This window comes from Notechis scutatus, chromosome 4 (genome assembly GCF_049901735.1).
Source record: "Notechis scutatus isolate UNSWTSFEM ecotype Mainland chromosome 4, rNotScu1.2, whole genome shotgun sequence".
Taxonomy (NCBI): domain Eukaryota; kingdom Metazoa; phylum Chordata; class Lepidosauria; order Squamata; family Elapidae; genus Notechis; species Notechis scutatus.
In genome coordinates this window covers 115,752,646-115,771,018 of record NC_142012.1, presented here as the reverse complement: position 1 = coordinate 115,771,018, position 18,373 = coordinate 115,752,646, and the positions used below count along the sequence as shown (strand labels likewise).

Here is an 18,373-nt window from a genome sequence, read left to right as displayed (position 1 = left end):
CCTACTCAGCCTGTCCAACATGACCCAACGGGCCCTTGGAAGGCGAAGTAGGAAACACCCTTCTGACTCCTGCGCAAAACCCTCCACGCTGTGGTGCAAGTTTGTGCGGAAAGTTATCTTTGCTGCAGCCTCCTGGGGAAGAGTTTTTAAGAGTGCTGCAGAAAGGAATAGAGCAGCAATTCTCAGCGTGCCTGGCGGGAGTATAACCATCTGCCCCGTGGACTGTTTGACTGCGGCAAGTAAACGTTGCCCGGAGCACAGCGCTCCCTTGTTCACAGAAAAGAAAGCAGAGGGGGTCAGGGGGAAGGGGAACCCCGAAGCTAAGCGCCATCAGCGCTCCCCTTCCCTGGAAAGTTTATTTTGTGTGTCTAATACGCTGCACCTTCAGCCAATGAGTTTCGGGAAACGAAGGCGCAGGTAAGTTTGAACCCCTTTTATCAGCTGGTCTTTGCAAAACAAAAAAACGAAGAAAAACAGCGGCGGACGAAGGCTCGAGAGCCGAAAAGTTGCTGCGCGGGTCATCGTTCCGATCCGTAGAAAGGGAGCCTAGCGCGAAGGCTTCAAACAGCCTCCTAGAATTAGGCGGGCGCCCCATCTCGCTCCCTCTGGTCTTTTCGGAGTAGCATAGAGATCAGCGGGATTGAGGGATTTGGCGGAGGGAGGGAGGCATTTGGCAGATTTTAGAGTAATCGGATTATGAATCAAAATGCTCTCCGGAGGTCAGTTTTGCAGTACGACCAGTGATGAAGAAGAAATTGTTCTTTTTATTTCAACTCCCAACCCACATTTCCAATATTTGGAAAAGCTGTCCTGCACACAGAGGGTTTGAATTAAACAACACTGTTATTAAACGAGTTTCGCATCTTTGCATTTTAACCCTGGATAAATACATTCCACAATGTTTTGGAAGCAAGTGCCTGGTGCAAGGTTCCGTAACTCTACAATCCCAGAACTATTGGCCCACACACGCCACCATTCTCAATCTAGTGTGGGAGTTGTAGTAAATGAATTGTCTGCCAACAGTTTGCTAAATTTTGTAAATTTTGGCCTTCTCTCCTTATCCTGATCCCAATCTCAGTTTTGTCCATTTTAAATCTTGGGACTGGAATAGTTATAAACTGAATCTTGTTGCACATTGGCTATCCAGATCATATGACAAATACATATTTTTCCATGTGAACCTTGATAAAAGATCCTAAGATTGTAAGAGTTCTCATTTTTAGAAGAGAGGTCTTTTTCAGACCACATGTTAAATTAAACACAGAAAAAATTGGGGATTATGTTGGAATCTACAAGTTTTATTCTGTCCCTGTATTTGTATTTTGTGTGTGTGTTTGTGTATGTGTGTAATGTGCATACATACACTGTCCAGCTTAGAATTTTAGAGAACCTGGAATTTTGTTTTGAGTATTAACTTTTGACTTTCTGCTTAAATAAGCAGACATAACTAGCCACATATTTTTGAGAACTGTTTTTGAAAGCTGTTCCTCTCAGTTCAAAAGCACAATATTGTATATACAAATGGCAATAATAACTTGCAAGTGATTTCCAAGGCTTTGCTAAAATTTCCTAATACAGCCCAAAGCAACACAGCTACTTTTCTTGTTGAATGAAACCAGGTCTAAAAGGTTAGACAAAAATAAAAAGCCTTGTGCAAAAGGGAATATTAGAATAGATGCATGATTTACCCATAATCTCATCTTAAATCACTTCACTTAAAGCAGAGATGTGCAGATTAAGGGTCATATCTGAATGGCAGGCTAGAATGGTACCTTGGGAGATAATGGCTGGGATCAAGATGCACAACTAAAATGTAATCTCATTAAAATTTCAAACTAAATGAAATTAAACATAGTGCAATTATTGTGTAATTACTTATTTAATGTTAGAAGAAAAATTATAATCTGACCATAATTCTTGCAATTTCTTCATCATAGCCAGGAGCTATATGTAGCCTCACAGCTGTACATTTCAGCATAGGGGACTGTAGACAGCAGAATGAAGAAAAACCTCATGTATTTTCCATAGGACTATTTGGGAAGCGATAGCAAAAATGCGCCATTCAGCTGTTCATTTGCCAAACTGAATTAATTCCAGCACCTGCCCTTATGTAAAGGTGAAAGAGAACAGATTTATCGGTTCAATAGTCAATTCATTATTATATTTTAATGTATGGGATGATACCAGAAGAGGCTTTTATTTTACAGTCACCCTCTCTTACATGTGAAATGTCCATGCTATCTTCCATTTGTTACCCTCTAATGTTTTCCCCAGTTCTTCCCACCTTTTCTTACCATAATTTATTAGGTAAAGAAATGTGAGTACATTTTAATTGCTAACATTTCATCTTCAAGAACATTTCTCTGTTTACATTTGGCCTGAACCATTTTTTTAAACATTAAATAACTGAATCAAGAATAAATCCATTTAAAGATAAGTCATGCAAGAATAAATGGGACTATACATTATGGTAAGCCATGGTATATTTTAACAATCATTTACTGGACCATCATTCTAATCTCATTAATGCATAATATTAACCTATTAGTCAATAAGGGGTTCATCACTGTTGTCAATCAGAGTGAGCAATCAGAGAGCAATTGCATACCAATAATTCATCATTTTGGCACCACAGAGAAGCACAGAGCCCCATTTTAATAGCAAGATCTGAACTCTTTAATGTGGGTTTGCATGAATCTGAATTTGCTAGTGTGTAAACAGTTGTATAACCTCAATGGCTTTTAAAATTCCATCTGTGTTGCATTCAACAGAGAACAAATAAAGGACATCTGTTGGTGGGTGGTTACATGCATGGTTATGTGAATCTGTCCTTGCTTTTTATTATTTCCCAGCATTTCTATTTTTATAATGTGTGTTACTATATCAAAACATGTTCCTGTAATTGGATTCATACACTCAGTTAATTTATTTTAACCATGGTTTATTAACTAGAACACAATATAATTAGACTCAGATAATAAGCTATGGTAAGTCATAAATTATGCTTTAATGTGATTAATTTATCATTAGATAATCTAAACGTGGATAAGATCATATTATATCTTAGAACAAGCCCATGGACCGGATGCGTCATGTGCTGGCCATGCCCATTTTAGCGGAGGGAAGAACGTCCTGATATGTCCCGTGATGCCTCTGTGACAACATGAGTTTGACATCCGTGACTTAGCATGATCTACAAACTCAGTATTTTAAAAGAGACATATTAAAATGCTAAAATACAAATCATTTTATTAATGTTACACATATATGGCCTAGACATGTGCTAATTAAAAATGTTGATATGGTTTCATTATGTCATTTCATTACCAATTTAAATGTGCATTACTTTTCAAAATGTGGTATCTTATCAATAGAATTGTTTTAAACGAATGCTTTAGAGGGGAGACAGGATGCAGAGAATAGATAGATAGATAGATAGATAGATAGATAGATAGATAGATAGATAGATAGAACATTAAAATTAGACACATTTAATGAGGTTTAACAAGTCAAATCAATGTTGTGCTAGAATTCTTGACTTTTATCGAATTTCACTTGCACCACTTCTGCATTCCTTTGCCTTAACAGGCTGCAAAATGAAGGACAAGAAAATACTCAAGTAATGGACCAATCTATCTTACTGAACATTAGCTTCTTCATAGCAATGTTAGTTTTTTATTAAAAAAAAACATTAGTAACCAGGCAAGCTGCAAGCATACAGTTGAAAGCAGCCTTCTTCTGTTGGGCCACATGCATAATTGTTGATGTTTTTCCCTGAACCCTCCATACCCCTATCACCTTTTCTGGAAACATGTCTCAGGACAATTCAATAAATAAACAAGTTAAATTATTTCAATGGAACAACGGCCAATAATAAAATAAGAAAAGTCAATCCAGAAATACATGAGTTACAATTATTTTGATGAAAATATGGTCACCAATAATAAAAGTAAGTAAATGAAACAATTAATATAGCATTGAATTGTCTCACAGCAAATTGGCCATGTGAGTTGGCTGTGGCCCTGGACCAAGGTCTTCAAACTTGGCTAGTTTAAGACTTGTAGACTTCAACTCCCAGAATTCCTGAGATAACATGACTGGAGAAGTCCACAAGTCTTAAAAGTCGTCAGTTTGAAGACCCCTGCCCTAGACTTTACCTCTTCTAACTCACAGGGAGATAATTGTTCTCTGCTGCTGTGCTGGCTAGTATGGGGAGAGTTTGAAACAAAAACAGCTCAGGTGCAAATAAAAAAACAAAACAACCAGTCATAATGTTTGGAAAAGTCAGAACTTCTGTACATGTCTTGAAGTAGCTAAGAACAAAATCGTTGTTCTCTTCCACACTCTCAAAATACATGTGTTGGTTTCAGGTTCACAAGAGTCAAAACAATACTTTCATGTTGAGATCAAAATAATTTACATATCCCTAAGCCTTAAATTAGGTTAATATTTTCTGTAAGTTTCCAGGGCTTTTGAAAATTTTGGGATACACCTATAGATCATCAGAGTTGGTGATATTAAGAAGCAAACCAATGCGTATTATTAGAGTAAATATAATCAAACATTTCCTTTTAAATGCTTGAAATCACACTCCATTTTGTTTTCTGTTTTGATAGTTTATCTGGATCCCTTGTTTATCTTCTCACACAGTGAATATAGGTTTACCACCATTTGAATTATCTGCCTTAATAATTGACCTGTGGAAGAAAATATTGTTAGAAATATCAAGAATTGTCTCCTTTTCATCTCTTGGGAGGATCATAACTCAGTTTTTGATGATGAGAAAACTTTTAGGCTATATTCAGATGTTTTTAAAGATAATAAAATAAAGACTTTGAGAATGTTCATATATGGGCAAAATTAGATCTTATTGGAAGACTATGGAATTGACATGTGTTTGCAGCTCAAGGCAGTTTGGGAGAGAGCATATACATATACAGTTTGGGAGAGAGCATATAGCTCTGGCATTGGAGATTGATTCTAGAATAATTCTGTCTGAACCATATCAGCTTGAATTTTGAAGGTTAGAACATGTCAACCAAAGCAAACTTAAGCCTGTCTGATTCATCTCTCCCTCTAGAGTTTATGATTATACTAACTGATATACCTATTTACAGAAGAATGCTTAAATAAGTCTTGCCTTTAGCCAAAAGAGTTTGAATAAATAAGAATAAGTGTTTGGATTCTAGCCTGTACTACTTCATGTGTTAGTATCAGCTTTTCATAACAGCTGACATACATTCAAGATAAAATATTCTTCCTGGTATTCTGGTATTTTCATTGAAATAGAAGTGTCTATAACTATTGTCCATGAGCCATTTTTATTCAATGATTTTCCACAAAAAATGACATTGCAAGGAATAAAAATGGTTTCTATTTTTGACATTTCCAAATAAACTTTTTAAAAACTTTTGTATGATGATAATTCTGATATGGTGACCCTTTGTTTTGTTTTGAACATTGAACAATGCAATCCTATCTTCATTGTTACTATAGGAGATAGCATCTAGCAATCTTGGCTAACCTTGAACAAGGTGAGCACATTTCCATCTGAATAGCATTTAGATAGAAGACCATGAGGATATCCCAAGGTTGTAAGCTAGATGGGGAGATTATTAAATATGCAGAAGGCAACAAATCATTCCACTGTATATAACACAGAGCAAACCCTACTGATAGTGTTACCTAGTTGGGTAATGAAATGTTTGCAAGAAAACAAGCAAGAGGACTCCAACAGTTCCATCCTGCTGCAAGAGAGTGACATTTATATGGTTGCCTTTTTAAGAAATATATGCTGTAATGAGTAAAATCATTTTGAATGTGTTGTGTGTAATGAACTCTCAAGACATAAACTTGGCATTTCCATTTAAAAATGCTTCTTGATTAATTAAATAGATTTGCTTCCAATGCTTCAGGCACAATTGTCCTTATTTTCAGAGCTGGAGGATGTCAAGACTCAACCTTTCCATTTCCTTTTAACTGGTAGTATTTCATGCTCATGAAACAGGGAATATGTGCTAGTGTCTTACTGGATTGATACTGTCCTTTGTTGATGATTAGTTGAGATTTTTTATTTTCACAGTTTTGCTGGCACCTTCAATGCCTTTGATTATCAATGCATTTCTAAAAGAGAACAAAGTATTGGATAAACTTTGTTCTCTAACCCTTGTTGCAAAAAACCAATCTAATTGTCTCCCTGTTTCTGCAGCGTCAGAAACTCACCTAAGTTATAGATAAGCAGAAAACATACTGGATCATTGGCCAACTTCTGATGAACTTAGTATAGTGATTGTTTATAGCCACAGAGTGGAAGGTGAAAGGCCCCAAAACTCTTTCTTCAAAAGTCATGCTCTTAACAATTAAACAATGAAAAAACAAAATTAAAAACAATTAAATATAGCAAAAATTCACCCCTTTAATATCAAAACTAGTCCATTACCCCATTATCCATTCAACATCACTAGAAACTCATTATTTAAACATAATGAGATAAATCTTTTTAGTTCTCAATTTTTTGTGAAACAAGCAAAAATCAGCAAACATCTCAGCTGTTTCAAGTATTCAGTATTATAGTCCCAGAAATAATGAAAATCGCCAAAGATTCATCCCTACATGAAGAAAGCCTTCCTTTAATCGAAGTAGAAATTATACTCTGAAAAGTATATTAGAAATACAAGCCAGTTCTAGTGTCCATAAATTCAGGCTGTGTCACAGCTGTGGACTTCATAGAAGACCCGGCTTTGTCACTCACCTCCTTGTCAGTCACTCAAACCAGCTCACTGGGGAATCTCTATTTCTGTGTCTTGCTAGCAATGAATGGTCCAGAGGGCAGATGGATTAATGTCAGGTTTTCTCCTTAAATCCAGAGGAAGAAAAACCGTCCTCCCCAGTAATTGGGGTGAACAATTAGCAATACTATCTTTGAAGGTGATCAAACTGTCATTTTCACTACCAGAAGTCAATATCCAATTTTTTAATAATTCTTTATCTCTGTTACGTCTTTGAAAAAAATTCAAAACAAGTCGACTTTCCAATGGGAAGTATTCTTGAAAACTATGTAATTTCCAAGTGTAATTAGAAAAGAAAACATAGTGTCTTTTTAAAGGCAGGGACTGCCATTTGAGCAAGATGTCTGTTGCTTTATCCTTCAGTGCTCAAAACCTGCTAGTCTCACGAGGAGCAGCTGACTGAAGCACTTATAGATGCTCACCTGTTCCCTCTTTATCCAGAGAGGTTTAAAGAGGCTGGTCTACTCACCAGGTGTTTGTTCTTCACTGCAGTTGATATTGTGGAGCTGTCCTAGTTTTCCATTCCTTTCTCATCCTCTCAACAGATTTCTCTGCTCAGTATAAAAATAGCAAACTTTTTCTGTATCTAATAGAGAGAAATGCTGGGGTTTCTGACTATGTATACAAAGAGTAATTGCTTACTCCTAGGAGAATGGATTGAAAGTCTGTAGCATGACATACAGGCTCACAACAGCCATTGTCCTATGTAAATCTGGACATTGTTTTTAAAGAGTAATTGGGTACGGGATGTGGTAGGGAGAACAGATATCCTAATAGTAGGTATGCTTTGCTTCAATATACAATTAGAGTTTCCATTTATACTGGTAAGTTTTTATTTGTTTTACATTTGAACCTCATTTTTTTTAAGGAATGTACTAGTGAGATCTAAACTAGTATCTTGGGTTTATATATTATGTCTTTTGAGACAAGCACTCAATGCCTGAAAACTAAGCCTTATGGTAAGGTTAAACAGAACCAGATACAATGCTATGAAATCATTTACAAAAAATCCTCCCATCCTCCTCTCCCCCGAAAATGTAGGCCTTTTCATTCTGTCCTAACCATTGCTCCTTTCCTTCTGCCCCCACCCCCAAAAGTCATCCCCTCAATCACTAAAAGAATAACCCTTTTGATTTAATAGCAACACTTTGACAAGGTATACATCTGCTAGCTGTCATGGTTTGATTTACTACAAGCTTCACTTCTCCGTTTATCTATGTTATAGCTATTACTACTGTGTAGTAGGAATGTCTGTATTTGAAACTGCTCCATTGTCATCAAGAAATATTCATCCATAGACATATCTTCCATCTCGGGATGAATGACTAAAACTTACTACAAAGTGCTACATCTGTAAGCAAAAAAAAAAATGAAGCCCTGAATATTGATGGTGGGGTATGATAAATGGCATAATCATAGCAGCATTATTTCTTGGTCACAAGATGAAAGTTTCCAGGCACAATTTAAAGGGAAATGGAAAGTTTTTGCTAAAATAAGCTTGGGTGCTTGCCAGCTGGATAAAGGCATGTTGATCAGAAAATTTCACTGCTATTTAGAGCAGCATGAAGGGGTTTATAAGTTACTCATATTTAAAAAGCAATAATACGTGATCTCATACTAATTCTCAGACTGTACAATGTGCACCAAAAGGCCACCTATTACTCTTTACCTCTGGTAAAAATCCAGGATATATGCTGTAGCTTAGGTTCCCAGCCCACAGACATTCTGCAGTAGAGATGGAGATCTGCCAGCTATATAAGTGCTAATGGATCCTTTCAACCAAGTGCTTACTTTCATGGGATTAAAAAATCCAGGAATTTTGTTAATGATTCCCATCATTAGCTCAGCAATGGCTCATTGGATAATAGCAGGAGCCATATTCTGTCAAGGAAAACATTTCCTGAAAATTATACAGTGAGGTGTTGTCTTTCTTCACAGACGATGAGCTATAAATAAGGAAACGTGAATCATTTTTTTGAAAATTGATTCACCTTTTCTTATTTATAGCTCATTTGTTAATTTATTTATCTTTTAATTAATCGAATTAGTGGCTACTGAACACTGCCTGAGTAGGTGCAAATATGAGTAAATAAATAATGAAAAAATTGGTTCTCCTGTTTTTGGTTTGCCAAATATAACAAATTTAACAGATTTAATCATGACCTCTGTGTATCTCTTACAAAGACATACAGAAACATTGCAAAGAGAATACCATCTGATAGTATGGTACAAGAAGCAGGAACAGCACCGTAAAGCCATATCTTTACAGAGCTGCTCCTACTTCATTATAACTTTGCGTTGTAATGTAACACTATGACTTTACAGTCATTTCTCCATCAATACAATGCCAGTGATTGGATCAGAAAGTCTGTAGAAATATACACATAAAGATTTCCATAGATTACCAGGATGATATTTAAATGGAGCTCTTTGCGTACTGCTTCCCACTTTAGAAAAATGTTGTGTTCTCTTGAGATCGATCTTACAGTAGCTAACATCATAGCAGAATCTTTCAGAAAAGAACAGCTGCTCACTGCTTTTTGTATGGTGAATTATGGAGCCAGTGCCAGTACTTTTTCTGTCCTCTTGTAGGAAGAAAAGAAAGTATTTCTTAATACCTCTGAGACAAATGCACGTACTATGGGTAGATAGATTTTTTTTATTCATAACAAGTTTATATTGCTTGTCAGTTAAACAATCCCAAGGCAATTAATGATGTAATGCAAAGAGAATTCTTAATAGAAAACTCTACACTTGATGAGAATATAACTTTCTTGCCTAATCTGGTACTTTACACACCCACGGGTTAGACTATAAACCTCCTGATGCCGAGCTTTTCCAGCTGCTAGGAAGATGAAAGTTTTACTTCAGTGCATCTGAGGACAGGGGCTTAACTTCAGTACCATTTGTGTGTGGTAGCTGTACTAAATTGTGGGATATAAATGCCTTTCTGTCACACAACTCAAGATAAGTACCCTTGTTTTCCCAGCAACTGTTTATATATTGTATTGGGGAATGAAGAATTTTTCAAATTCCTTCTTGCAGAGCTCCTTCTATGGAAATATTAATGTATACACTTTGGAAACAGCACCATCAGTCCTTTTAATCCAGCAGTGACGAAGAACCTGAATTTATTTATGCTGCATCATGTGCAACTGGTAGTAGGAAGGGACCTCTGCTAAGTAAAACTCAGTTCTTTAACTCACACTGGCTTTTCCTCTGGACTTGGCTGAGGGAATCAAATGGCTATTATGCGGGCTATTAACTAGCCTAGCTAGTAGAGATGATTGGACAGCAAGCAGCTACTATGAACAGAAAAGGGATAGGTATGGAAAGTGAATTATATGTAGGAGTATGTGCCTTTTATCTGTTTAGAAGGAGTTAAATGTAGTGTTAAGCTTTCTCTTTTCACTCTGAAGCTCAAAAACTGTGGAAAGAGGATAAATTGAAGAGAAACCAATTCTTAATTATTATTGACAGAAAAGAATCATGAATGTTCTTACAGAATGCTTGATTGTAGTTCTAATGATTGTTTGGTCTTCTTCACTTTCTACAAACTGCCCAGAAACTTTTCCAACTGATAAGTTGTCCAACCAACAATGACTCTCTCTCTTTAGACAAGGGATATCAAACTTAAGGCTCTGACCCATGGAGTGCTTAGATCCGGCCCTCGGTGCCTCCCTGGAAACAGCAAAGGGTGCCCCTGCCAGCAAAAATGGAGCTCGAAGAAGGAAAGATGGGAAGAGAGCAAGCAACGAAAGATAAGGAAAGGAGAAGGAAGAAGAAAGGAGAATGAGGGAAGGAAAAAGAAGAGGAAGGAAAGAAGATTATAATGACAGGGAGGGAGGAACTGAGGGAAGTCCTGTCTTAGCACTAGGCACCACAGGTACCCCTGACATTAATGATATCAAGCTGGCCATTCCCATCCTGTCCACTCTGGGGCCCTGAGGTCAAACACAACCCTGATGCGGCCCTCAATGATGCCCCGGCTTTAGACAGACTTCTACTCTCTGCAGAATGCCTAAGCTTGACAAAGATTTTTTCCATCAAGATAGTTAATGACTTCAGTTCTTTCCTGAATTAGTTTCTTAACTGGAGAAGCGTGCCTCATAATTCTTCTTAATTAATCTATGTTGTAGCTTTTTTGTTCCCTCCTTCCAAATGATGAGCTCTTAGAAGACGTAATTGTATGGCAAGCAAGCAAGAAAATAAATAAGGCTACATGCTCTAGGAGTGGAAACCCAGTTCCCCAACTACAACCCATTCATATTCAGTAGAACAATTGGTAGCTGATTTTCTTTCTGGTAGATGATGCTGTGTGAGAGGTAAAAAAAAGCCATCCCACATTAAATTATGTAAAGGCAGCAACTCTTTTTGAACTTGTTCCTGATCTGTAGTAAACTTAGACTGTGGAAAAGCACAATCTATGCCCAGTTACCTCAAAGTTAGGAGTAAAAAATACTAATGTGAGAAGGTCTTAACTTCTCAAATCCTATATTTTACATGTAGTTGACAGATGCAATTGGAAGCCTTAAAAGACTCAAAACTTTTCTCTGTTTACTTCTCTTACCTCCCACCTTCTCACCAACTCATGTGCATTTCTGTATTACCAGGACTTTTACCATATGCAGAATTGGCATTGATGCCCCTTTGTAATATTTTCCAATAGCTATACTTCACTTCGTATTATAAAATCTCTGCAAGAAATCATCCATTGAAAATGCTCCATTTATTTTTAACATTCTCCTCTCTCATCTTTTGTTGTGTTCAAATGTTTCTGCTAAAATCTCATTTTGAATTGAAGACTTCACCAAATTAACATTCAACTCCCCTACTCTCCTTATACTAGTCTATGACTGTAATACAGATTTACTTTGATATTAAAATATGAGAAATTAAAAAAAAACAACAGTCAAAATGGGTTAGTACTTACAGTAACACATATTTTTTTTTCTTTCAGTATGGTCTTGATGAACCTCATACATTTTGAGTCACTTTGTACTTTCCTGTTTTCCCAAGGTAATTTTTAAAATTTACTTTTAGACAGCAGTGAATGAAATGATAGTGTATGGTATAGCGTGCAACACCCATCTGCTTATGACGTGGATATGGAAGGAAGGACTGCATCTACACTGAATAAGTCTGGATGTTTAGTTTTTTAAAAATCCAACCATGTACTATGCTGTAACACAGCAAGAGAATCGGCATCTTTGCTCTAAATAACTTGATGGCAGTTGAAAAAATTATGCTTATTATATTTGGCAAAATTCATTGCAATATTCAAAGCTTTCAAGTATGGACTGAAATGTCTTGAGATTGTTATTGCCACATTATAAAGGACTGGAAGATTCCCAAGTAGTTAAACCTTAGGCTGTTTTGTTTGAGTGCCATTAATTTTCCATTTATGATTTAAACATAATTGAATGTAATTCAAGTGGTTTTTTTAAAAATATGCCATGCACTGTGTGCTTTGCTGTCTGCTTAACATGTTTCATTGTTTTATATCTGAAGATTGTATGAGAATTTGCCATTGAAAAATCTGGCTAAAACTAGTTTTTGGGGGAGAGTTTCTAGTTCAGGCCATCCTTAACAGTAGATTTATCTCTGTAGAACAAAAGGTAAAGTCAAGGATTTAGCCTGTTGGGTCTTTCAACTCAATCTTTGATCATGCTTGGTCTTGAAAAATCTTTCATAGAAGCCAAAGAATCTTTGATTTGTACCTACAAAGTGACAAGCTTAAGGCCTTGAACCAACAAGAATCCTAATTTACAGAATATTTTTCATCCCTAAATATTTATTTAACATTCTCTCTGTTCCTTGAAGGAGAATCTTCACCCTAGTGAATTTGACTTGTTATGGTCTCTGGTATTATAGGAAACATACAATAATGCACAGTATTTATGTCATGTTTGGCAATGGAAAAAGTTATTTAGGGCCAGGTTATTTGAAAGACCACTTTTCTCCAGTTATATCTATCTAGCCCACCAGAGCGGAAAGGCAATGTAACTTGCAGGTTCCATTTAATATAAATGTACGTCTTGTGGGCCCAAGAAAATGGACCTTCTCTGGTGATTTCCATTCTTTGGAATATCATTCTGCTGGAGATAAAACTGGCCCCATCTTGTTTGTTAGTTTCCCATCTTGTTACTTTCCACTGAAGACATAATTTAGTCAGTAGGTTTGGCGATCCTTGATACAGAACTGATCAAGTAGTTGGTGTGAGTGTGTAGTCGCTGCTGCTGGAATAACTGTTCCATGGGTATTTACACTGTGATATTTTAATGTTGTAACCCCCCTCGTCACTGTGTGGGTAGGATGGTCATATAAATTTGTTTAATAAATAAATGTGACTATCCCTTTTCTCTAGCTACCTGTTATAAAAACTTTCTTACTAAGTGCCTGGTGTGGGTAATGCATTTTTTATTAGCAGATTGGTTCACTGATTGCTCCATGAAAGTAGCTAAATTTAGTTCAGTAGCAATCCCAGTTAGGAAGCATTAATTTTGAATGAGGCTTTATGATTTTTTAATGTCTCCATTTATTTTATTGCCTGATCGCTATATGTGATTTTCTTTCTTTCGTCTGTGATTATTAATAATGTATGCATAGAGTTATGTTAGGTATCAGTCAGTTGCTTGCTAACGTTCAACTAAAACACAATATTAGGATAATAGACAAATATTATCCTGTACATGTTCACAATAGTATAGATCCAGGTGTTTTTTTCATATTTTCACTCAAGATAATAAACCAGTTTTTCTACTTCCTATTTTATCACAGCAGAAAGAGCACTGGTAAAAACCTAGAGAGACCAGAAACTTACTCTCAGTTCAAACAACTGATTCCTAAAGCAAGCACCAATAAACAAACATGCAAACATTCTGATAATTATCAAGTGTAGGATCTTTTTTGAAGATTGTCCAGAAATTAATCTCTTTTATTAAATTGGCAAATTTGCATATATTTCTTGCTCTCTTCTTATACACTCTATCACTCAGAGACAGGTACTATGATAATGCATAATGCAAGGACATCTACTCTTGGATCAAATCAACTTTAAAATTGTTACAAACATGTAACAACTGCTTGAAAATGATTGATTGTATTTATATAGTGGTGTAGTGCAGATAAATCAGATCTTTCAGTTAATTTTTGTTGCTGATTAATGTATAGGCTATGTAACAAACTGCAGTCTTTTTTTAGCTGTGCTGTCTTTTCTAGAATCAAATCAAAGCTTTTCTAGAATCAAATCAAAGCTTTTCTGTAATTTGGAAAAGAAGATTTAAGTGTAGTGAATAATGGTGTTAATATCTTAAATGTTCCAAAAAGGTTCAAACTCCAGACTGATGTGGTGATTTTGACAGATATTTGAAAAGAATGGTATGACATGATTTCCTTGAAGTATGTTGATAAGTGTTGACAGTTTCAACGGTTATTTAATGTTGCAGTATTTATATCATGGAGTATCCAAGAGTTACACATCAGTCAAGAAATAATTGAGAAGATTTCAATTGCTTCCCAATGTAAGTATTTCATTTGTATACAGTAGTTATTCATACTATCCTTTCCACTAAAGATTCATACATATTAACTCTGTAAGAACTGGTGGGATGGATAGAAACAGTGGAAATAGGTGACTTCATCCTGTGCCATATAGATTAAAGATAAAGGCCAGCATCTTGAATTACACCTATTAGCCTACTGGAAGCACATGAAACTGACACAGCAACAGTATTACATACATGTAACATGGTGTACTTAAAACTGCATGTGCCGCTCTATTCTGGACCAGATAAGCTTTTGTTAGAGCACAATAGTAGCTTTTTTTTTTTTTTTTAATCTGAGCCTTCTAAATGTGAAAAAGCAAAGATTGGAATGATGATTGTGTATTTTAACAAAGAAATTATCAAGCTGAGGAAGCCTGCCTTAGCCATTGATGTTTCTATTTGCTGTAAAGTTTCTTTTTATATAAAAACAAAGGTTTGGGGAAAAACTTTTTCAGTTAAAAGTATGAAGTCTGCAATGATGAAAACCAATTTCTCCAAGGCATACTTGTGCTTTACGTGTTTTCATGGATCCATCCCTCTAAAAGGGACAATCCTATATTTTAAAAAAACATGAGATTTCTATCTTGAGGCATAAGTGTTTGGAGCAGCAAGTAATTATTTTGCAAGCAAGTTTGTCCTTGTTCAGGTAAAACAAGAACATTGTCTCGGGAAAACATGAAGATTGTATGAAGCTTGTATCAACCAAAGCTCAGATATCTGATCTGTAGATTATAAAATGATTGTAATATAACAACATCTCTAAGACCTGCAGCTAAAACAACCTCTAAACATTTTTAATCCAGAAAGGATTTACAACAATTGCATTTGTCTTTGAAAAAGCTGAGGGGTGAAGTATATATCAGGGCTTTGTGTTAAACAATAATATGGCTTAATTCGGTTTTGAATAACTGTGCTGTATTAATCTATTCATTATGATTTGTAGCTGTAGGTAATGACTGAAAGTGATATCGAAATTCGACTGGTTGTGACTTTACTTAATAAAGCATGACTCAGTGTGATGCATGTTGTGTACATGAGGAAAAACTGGTTAGGTGCCTGAAGTAATAATATCTTGTGTCTAGTTAGAAACAGCTGCTGTTCTCAGAATGGTTCTATTTTTAGTCCTCCCAATAACAAACTTTTCTGGTTGAATATCTAGAAGAATAAAATGCAGCAGCATTCAAGCAGAAGAGTTATATGTAAATCTCCATATCCTTTAGTCTAGGGGCTTTTTAGATGTCTTTAACTCTGATTCCACAACTTCCATTGGGTATGTTCTGGGTCAGAACTCAGAGGCATCTAGAAGTTATGGGGTTGCTTATCACATTTTAGAACTTCAGCCTGGAAGTTTCAGACTGTCTGGGAGCTATTTTTAACTACATTGTTCAGTCTTCTCTTAATCGGTACTCTCCAGGTTAGATAGAGGCTGGGGTGGAGTTGGGAATGGGGGAGAGACTGGATGATACTAGAATGAGAACATTTGTTAAACAGAAGTCCAGGCTAATGAACCCTAACATTTTCAGGATTTTTAATTGTGATGGTTAGGGGAGAAATAAGGGGAAACCTAGTTGGGAGTTATTTATTCATTAAGACATGGGTGAAGCCATCATTTATGAGTCTGGTTGGCATACATCAATAAAAATCAAAAGCAGTCAAAATTTATATATATATATATATATTAAGTTTTCACGGGTACTTACATGTATGGCCTTCAGCTTTGTTCGGGTATTTTCCCACGTCATAGTAGTGGTGCTTTTAAAGTTGTAGCAACGTTTCAGCAGAATCTCATCTGCCATCATCAGGCTTCTGTATTGTGTCCGTCTGTGAGTCAGACTTTTACAATGGTTTCAGATTTAAATTTGGGGCAGCCTATTGCTGTGCCAGAATGGTTTTTTCTTCATCCTGATTGGTTGGGAGTCTTGGTCTGTGTTTATTGGTCTCGGAGTTTGCTGTGTTCTGCTTGATTGGTGTCTCTAATGTCTTCTGTCTGTTTTTGGCTCTTTTTGTATCTTGATTGGCTGGCAGCATTGTGTTACTTTATTGGAGGCCTTTAGTGCAGCTTGGCTTCGGGTAAATGGACGGCTATCATTAGTTAGGAAGCTGGGTTTCATCTGGGTGCCTGGTTGGGATGTGTTTGAGCTGGAGGTATCAGGGGATCTGTTTGTGCCCAGGTGTTTGCCTGGCTTGTGGTGTGGAGATTTTTGTTTGTGAGTGCAGGCTTCCAAATGATTGACAGTCTGGTGGAATCATCTCTTCTATTCATGCTTTCTGGTCTTTTTCAATCTCTATGGCTTCTCTGATGATTCTGTGGCTAGGGTTTTCTATAGTGGCTAGGGTTTTGGTGCCATTGAAGTTGATGCTATGACCTGTGGCTTCCATGTGTTGGACTAGTGAGGAAGTGTGTTCCAGCTTTTTGACTGCATTTTTGTGTTCATCCAGGCGGGTGCTTATTCTTCTATTGTTCTGTCCAATGTATGTGGCCGGGCATGATGCACAGGGGACTTCGTATATGCCTTGGTTTTCCAGGTCAATTTTGTCTTTGGGGTTTCTGAGGATGGCTGCTATTTTTCTGTCTGTTTTGAAGGCAGTCTTGATGTGGTGTCTGTATAGTATCTTACTAATTTTGTCTGTAGTGCCTCTTATGTAGGGCAGGACAGCTGTTCCATGGGTCTGTTCATCTTCTGGGTCTCTATTATGTCTCAGTGTGTTTTTGTGGATCAAGTTGGTGATTTTGCTTTTGTGGAAGCCGTTGGCTGTCAATATTTTAGTCAGGGTGCATAGTTCAGTCTTAATGTGTGTCTTGTCTGCCAGGCGTTTGGTTCTAGTAATTAGTGTTTTAGCCACGGAGTTTATCTGTGCTGGGTGGTGGTGGGATTGGGCGTTGAGGTAGCGGTTGGTGTGTGTTTTCTTCTGGTATATGGTGTGTCCTAGTGTGCCATCTGTTTTTTTGTAGATTAGTACATCTAGGAATGGTAGTTGTTTGTTTGTTTCTGTTTCCATGGTGAACTTGATTTTGGGGTGTGCGCTGTTTAGGTGTGTTAGGAAATTGTTTAGGTTTTCTTGTCCATGGGGCCAAATCACGAATGTGTCATCGATGTATCTTAACCATAGTTTGGGTTTGAGGATGGCATTGGCCAGGGCTCTGGATTCGAATTCTTCCATGAACAGGTTTGCAATGACAGGTGACAGTGGTGATCCCATGGGAGCTCCTTCTATTTGTTTGTATCTTTGTCCTTTGTATATGAAATATGGATTCAACTATGGATTCAACTATGCTATAACTATGCAAATGATTCAACTATGCTATAGCACCCCAAAAAATCCCCACAGAATCCATCATATGTGCAATAGAATCCAGCCTAACTAAATTAAATACAGATGAAGCTGATAAAATAAGACACCAAGTTACCAACATCCTATGCACAAGCAAACCACCCAAAAGCAACTTGCAGCAAAATGAAATTAAAGCGCTACAAACCCTGAAAAGAGACAGCAGCATAATCATCCTCCCATCAGATAAAAGGAATGCCACTGTAGTAATGGACAGAAAAGACTGTGAAACAAAATTGACAGACCTACTCCAAGACTCCACATACAAACCCATAAACACAGACCCAACCACATATCTGGAAAAATTAACCAAGAAGAAAATTATAACCAGCCACATAAGCAAAGAGATCCAACACACGATCATACCCAGAGAGAAATCTTCCAGATGCCCCAAACTATATGGCCTCCCAAAAATACACAAAGAAGGCATACCTCTCAGACCCATAGTCAGCTCCAGAGGAGCACCACTACAAAACCTAGCTAAACACCTAGCAAAAGAGCTACAGCCCCATGCTGAAACAGCAGCTTCTCATGTAAAAACTCATACCACTTCTTGGAAATGATCAAAGATCTACACGTGGAGCAAGAAGATCTGCTTGTAAGTTTTGACGTGGTTTCACTATTCACTCAAGTCCCGATAAAACAGACCCTTGAAATCATCAAAAATAAATACCAACCAGCTAAACACCTCATGGAACTAACAGAACA

General features: G+C 36.8%; 1 protein-coding gene across 3 annotated transcripts in view; it reads left to right on the top strand.

The window, feature by feature from the left end:
* The first annotated feature begins 16 nt into the window (after positions 1-16).
* VWA2 (von Willebrand factor A domain containing 2) overlaps positions 17-18,373 on the top strand; it is a 40,379-nt gene continuing 22,022 nt past the window's right edge. The window contains exons 1-4 of one of the 3 annotated variants that reach the window (XM_087964517.1): positions 140-417; positions 5,497-5,534; positions 11,749-11,807; positions 14,237-14,311. In XM_087964517.1, the coding sequence (XP_087820643.1) occupies positions 11,750-11,807; positions 14,237-14,311 (133 nt within the window). In that variant the 5' untranslated portion in view covers positions 140-417; positions 5,497-5,534; position 11,749. Of the gene's footprint in view, positions 418-5,496; positions 5,535-11,748; positions 11,808-14,236; positions 14,312-18,373 lie in introns of all 3 variants that reach the window. The other 2 variants (XM_087964516.1, XM_026670331.2) reach the window with 2 other exon arrangements.